Source organism: Octopus bimaculoides, chromosome 24, assembly GCF_001194135.2.
Source record: "Octopus bimaculoides isolate UCB-OBI-ISO-001 chromosome 24, ASM119413v2, whole genome shotgun sequence".
NCBI classification, from domain to species: Eukaryota; Metazoa; Mollusca; class Cephalopoda; order Octopoda; family Octopodidae; genus Octopus; species Octopus bimaculoides.
Genome location: NC_069004.1, coordinates 1024936 through 1031327, shown reverse-complemented (window position 1 = coordinate 1031327; position 6392 = coordinate 1024936). Strand labels below are relative to the sequence as shown.

General features: G+C 37.5%; 1 protein-coding gene across 1 annotated transcript in view; it reads right to left on the bottom strand.

Annotated features, from left to right (window-relative positions):
• Positions 1 to 21: 21 nt before the first annotated feature.
• LOC106878699 (zinc finger protein 76) overlaps positions 22 to 6392 on the bottom strand; it is an 18307-nt gene continuing 11936 nt past the window's right edge. Inside the window, exons 8-15 of the mRNA XM_052976486.1 lie at positions 6259 to 6315; positions 4868 to 4993; positions 4028 to 4229; positions 3676 to 3855; positions 2709 to 2942; positions 2179 to 2333; positions 975 to 1166; positions 22 to 545 (exon numbers count right to left, since the gene is read on the bottom strand). Of these exons, the coding sequence (XP_052832446.1) occupies positions 384 to 545; positions 975 to 1166; positions 2179 to 2333; positions 2709 to 2942; positions 3676 to 3855; positions 4028 to 4229; positions 4868 to 4993; positions 6259 to 6315 (1308 nt within the window). The 3' untranslated portion in view covers positions 22 to 383. The remainder of the gene's footprint in view (positions 546 to 974; positions 1167 to 2178; positions 2334 to 2708; positions 2943 to 3675; positions 3856 to 4027; positions 4230 to 4867; positions 4994 to 6258; positions 6316 to 6392) is intronic.

Sequence of the window (6392 nt, the reverse complement as noted above, 5' to 3'; positions counted from 1 at the left end):
TATATATATATGTATGTATATATATATATATCAACTTATATTAATACTGTCATTCCTTTTCTGCTCAATCAATATATCAAATTAATCAATCAAATTAAAAAGTATTGATTTCAGATTCTGTGTATTTTGCATTAACCGTCTTCGTTAAAAAAGAGACACAGAATGAAGATGGTAAATTTAAAGAAGAAACTGTGATAAACAAAATTTAGCAGTTCAACAAATGTGTGTCCATTGTTGTTGTGTTGAGTTTTTGTCCTGTCTGCTCTGACCTTTCCGTAAATATCTTCTTCCCTTTCAAACAGTAAAACAGTGCAAGGGTGGAGGAGTTTTGTTGGTTTAAATTAAAATAGCTTTCACCTTTTTCTTTGTCTTTTCTCTGAATTTCATTCCGTGTGAAATGTCAATATGGCTGTTGTGTCGGAATTGGTACCGGATACAATACAGTTACTGGGTGCCACGCTTGTTGAGTTGCTGCCGTCTGTTGAGTTTGTGGCTGCTTCTAAACCTTCAGTGACATCAAAGTGCTGCTGTTGCTCAGCAAGTTGCTGGAAAAAGGAAAATAACATCAAATCACACACACACACACACACACACACACTGATAGACAGAGACCAACAGATAAATAGATGCACAGGGTAGACAGACAGACAGACTGGTAGACAGACAGACAGACTGCTAGATAGACAGACAGACTGATAGACAGACAGACAGAGAGAGACAGAAAGACAGACAGGTAGCATATCAAGATATTATTTCAAGTACTCAAACCCGCCTCAGATCAAAGACAAGGCTCAAATGCTTGTAACAGAGTGGACTTATTATCATTATTATTATTGTTATTATTATTACTACTACTACTACTATTATTATTATTATTATTATTATTTACAATAACTCATTAGAAACAACTTGTCAGAGGATAAAGACAAAATCTGGACTGAAATATGACCGAATTCTAATTGACTCCATCTTACCTGAAATGCATGAAATTGAGAAGGATCTGCTACAACAAACACTTGTTGGTTAGGATCACCTCCAATACTGATGCGAGCCATTCCATGCTGTTGGAGAGCAGCTTGTGTTTGATGTGGAATTGCCTGCAGTGCAACCATTGTGTTGTCTTCTGCCACCACACTTACACGTTCATTATCCGCCATCATCGTTATCTAATTAATTAAATGAAAACACAATTTCAGAGAAAAACAAAAGAAATATTTGTCATTTAATTTAAATTCTTCTCATCAATTAAAATATTTAATCATCATTATCATCATCATCATTATCATCATCATCATTATCATCATCATCATTATCATCATTGTTTTAACATCCACTTTTCTATGCATGCATGGGTTGGATGGAGTTTACTGAGACAGACTTTCTATGGCTGGATGCTCTTCCTGTTGCCAACCTGCACATGTTTCCAAGCAACAAAATATTTCCCCAATGGGTGACACTGCTTGCATGACAGCAACATTCATTAGTTCGCTCAAATACATACACATATACATATGAGTGTGTATATACATATATATATATAAGGGTGAACCCCTTCAGTCCTGAATGACCATGGGATTGCACCTAGAAAGTGAATTGGAGAAACATGAAATAAAAAGGTACATGCCACATGGAATAGACCACTGTGCAAAATCAGTTTCTGCTTCATTAAAATAATCTCCTGGATTTTTTTTTTTGTTTTTGGCAAAACACAAGGAAAGGGTGTTTGTAGAATTTCCTTCGATGTATGTGTTCCGCAGCAAAACACTTGTTCCAATCTCTCTATCATACTTTGGCCCTCAACCTCTGGCACAAAGCCACCTCCCTCAATACTGCTCCTCACACTTAGTCAAGGAGTCTTGTCTTGCAAGTTACTTGGTGAAGTCACATGAAAAGCACCCAGTACACTCTGTAAAGTGGTTGACATTAGAAAGGGCATCCAGCTATAGGAACCGTGTTAAATCAGATTTTGGCACTCCTCACAGTCCTCTGGCTTGCCAGATCTTGTTAAACTACCCAAACCATGATGACAATGATGAAAAGGAGCACTGCTTAGACTTTTTGTGAATAACAGTAGAAAGATGAATATTACTTCTTAATATTTATTCATTGATTGCTATCTAAAGGTCGTCAAGCCCGAAGCCTATTATACAAAGGTCATTGGTCAGTGTTAATAGTTACCTGTTGGCCTTCAGATGTGTAGCACACTTGTCCTTCTGAAGTATTGATAACTAGTGTACCTTCACTGTCTTCGGGCAAACCGCTTCCATCAGCAGCACTTAAACTGTAGTGCAGACGAGGTTTCTTTTCAAGACTCTCACCTCCATCATCAATATCTACAATAATTAAACAAAGAATAAAGAGTCAATAAGAAGTGTTTGGTGTGAAGAAAAATATTGATTAAAGTTTAAAACAAAACCAGTTTCTGAAAGTGAGAAGCAATATGATTGATTGTGCTTGAGAGGAAGACTCATGAAGCCAAGTAAGATCGCAGTTGTGGTAGATACCAGTGTCACGCAAATGACACCTGTGCCAGTGGCACATAAAAGCACCTTTCGAGCATTCAGCCTCACGGAGGCAAGGACCGAGACCATTTGACATTATGCTGGCTGGGCTTTGACTATTGGGCCTCACAAAAGCAACGATCAAATCAATTCCCTTGTGCCAAAAATTCAAAAGAATTATTTCCCATAATGTGAAGAGGAACTTACCTGGAGGCTGTTCACCACTCAAAAGTTGAGCTGCTTCACTTTCAGCAGTTACTTCTTCGCCATGGGCCGTTCGTTTGTGCATTGCCAATGTGGAGGTTTGCCGATAGGTCTTACCACAGTGGTTGCACACGTAAGGCTTGGAATGAGTGTGAACAACATGATGTTTATATAAGCTGGAATATTCTGTAAACCGCTTGCCACAATCTTGCACAGTGCAGACATAAGGTTTTTCCCCTAAGAAATAAATATTAATAAACAAAATAAATAAATATAGCAAAATATCAAATACTCACACCTAGCCATCAATACATCATATTTAATGTCACCATTGACATGGAAGTTACTGCAGTTTTCATCTGCGATAAAAACAAAATCTCTTATGGACATACTATGCTTCAGACAATATATATATCATATATAAATATAAAAGCACCCACTACACTCTCGGAGTGGTTGGTGTTAGGAAGGGCATCCAGCTGTAGAAACTCTGCCAAATCAGACTGGAGCCTGGTGTTGCCATCTGGTTTCACCAGTCCTCAGTCAAATCATCCAACCCATGCTAGCATGGAAAGCGGATGTTAAACGATGATGATGATGATATATATATATATATATATATGGCTGGCACCATGCAAAAGGTATCCAGAACACTATACAAAGTCGTTGGCATTAGGAAGGACATCCAGCCATAGAAACATGCCAAACAGATGACTGGAGCCTGATGCAGCCCTCCAGCCTGGCCAGCTCCTGTCAAACTATCCAACTTATGATGATGATGATGATGATACACACTATGGTTGAGAGTGATACTCTGGAAAATTGTCATGTTAACACCAATGTAATTAACAATAATAAGTAGAAAGTTTAAAAAAGAATCACAAAATGACCCCCAAGGGTTACAAATGACAATCACAATCTTTGTATAAATGAATAGGAAAAGACTATCGATTTCCAATGGAATGCTCACCTGTATGTATTCGGACATGGTTTTTATAGTTAGTCGCTGAAGCAAAAGCTCGTCCACAGCCATCTTCCTGACAGGTGTAAGGCCTCTCTCCTGTGTGCGTTCGGATGTGAACTTTACGAATATTGGATGTGGTAAACGATCTTTCACAACCCACAAAGGGACATTTAAACGGTCTTTCACCTACAAAATGGAAGAAAAGAAAGAGAAATGGAGGTAAGACCTGATTAAAAATCATATTTGGAGAGTTTCTGCCAAGTATAAATTTGAAAATCTTACTATAACAAGAATTTTGTAGTAAGTTTTGCTGTGGAAAATATAATGAAATGTGTAAGGCAGTGTTGTGTATTCTAACCTGTGTGAGTTCGAACATGTTTTTGTAAATCCCCAGATGTCTTAAATGCTTTATCACAGTTTTCTTCAGGGCACTTGTAAGGTTTCTCGCCAGTATGGACCCTGGTATGACTCTTTAGGCCATACCCAGTGGCAAATGCCTTTCTGCAACCAGGAAATTTGCATTTGAAAGGACGATCTCCTGTATGCGATCGCTCATGAACCTAGGAAGAGAAGTGAAAATAACATGTAAGGCAAAAAGAGAATTACTATAGAGGGTTACCAACATATATATATCATCATCATCATCATCATCATTTGATTCCATTTTTCCATGCTTGCTTCAAACAGAATTTATTGAGGGAGATTTTCTATGGCTGGACACCCTTCTTGTTCAAATCAAGGCAATATTTTCCCATAGTTAGACATCCTATTCATGGAAGTGTGGGAAACGAACAACCTCACTTGTATGTCAATGATGCTCATTTACAACCATCACATGTTGTCTAGTGAAAATTAAACACATACACACACACATGCATATATGTATATGAAGGGCTTCCACATAGTTTCATAGTTTCTGCTACCAAATCCACTCATGTCATAAGGCTTTGGTTGGCTCAGGGCTGTAGTAGTGACTTCACTCCACCCTCTTTTCCTCTCTCATTATATATATATGTTCCATTATTAATCATGTGTTTGGAACCAAAAAGGTTGACCCCAAAAAATTTATAAATTTAAATGATAATTTAAGATGAATATTTTTGCATCATACGCTACCAGAGGCAATGGCAGATGGGTTGGTAGTGAAAGGGGTTAAGTAATAGATTAGTTAACAGCAAGACTTGTCACATCTACTCACCTTTAGATGGTGCTGTGTTGTATATAAACGCTCACAGCCTTCAAATACGCATCGATAGGATCGTTCTCCAGGAATTGCAAGTCCTTTGTCTGCTGTAGTCAATGGGCTGGAGTTTGTAATTACTGCCTAAACAGAGAAATTGGACATTACAACAAAAAATGAAGCTGATGTAACAAAAATACAAAAGACCCACCCACCTGAGATTTTCTTCATCCTGGTTCCATGACATATAAACTTCCTGATTTAAAAACTTTCCATCAAACTTTCACATTAATCTATGCTCCAAACACAAGCTTAATATAACCAAAAGTAATTTTATTAAATTCTTCGTTATTTTCTTAATTAATTGCAACAAAACCATTGCACCTCAACAGACATATGGTAAAAAAAAATGGTTACTGACACCAGTACTTGACTGGTACTTTATTTCATTGAACCTGGAAGGATAGAAGCAAAGTTGATTTCAGTAGGATTTGAACCTGGACCAAAAGAACTTGAACAAATACTGCAGGGTATTTTGTCTGACACTCTATTGATTCTGCCAAATAATTCTTTCTGTTTTAATTTTCACACAAGGCCAGAAGTTTTGGGGAGGAGGGGGCAAGTTGACTACATCAACCTGAGTACATGCCTTGTGCTTGTTTTATTAACCTTGAAAGGATGAAAGGTAAAGTCAACCTGAGTGGAATTTGAACTCAGAATGTAAAGACTCGCAAGCATTTTGTCCAGTGAGAAGAGTGAATGGTGAATAAAAAGCATCCAGTCAGTAATAATGGATGATTTTTTTTTTTGCCAGACCTTTTAGGCTATGTTCTTAGTCTGTGCAAGATCAATGAAGAATTTAACGTACAGATAAGTGTCCATCAGGGTTCAGTTCTCAGTCAGTCCTGTTAATCAACCAAACTTGATATGCAGAAGAGAAGTAGGTATGAATTCTATATTGTGTGCCCAATACAAATTTTGTGATGGATGGTTGTAGTAAGATTTCAGTTCATATCTATTATAACGGACAAGCCTTGGATAATCTAATGTAAGCACACAACGACTGCACATACACACAAACACATACTTATTCTGCCCACCACCACCACGTTAGTAGTATGCTAATATCTGGATGAGAAACTAATCTAGCAGCAGTCACTTTGGTACCTATTAACCCAACTACAGAAAGCAAAGTTTGTAAAATTAAGTGTGTGGATCTGTGGCACACTGATATGCGAGTAGAAGGCATCAACCACTGGGACCCATCAGCCGACGGTTCCTTTATCCATTTGATGCTTTCATCTAAGTCTCTGTCAGAGTAACAGACACAGATACATGGCAAGCCGAAAATATCAACAGCAAGATTTCTCATGATTATCACACACTACAATATTATGCATCCAACTTACAATAGCAGTAGGTTTCACATCAATGTCATCCTCATTCAGAGAATTTTCATCTGTAAGCTATAAAGAAAAGGAAATTTCACATGATGTGATTTCACTTTATATATATGTGTGTCGATTGAATACATATAATATGT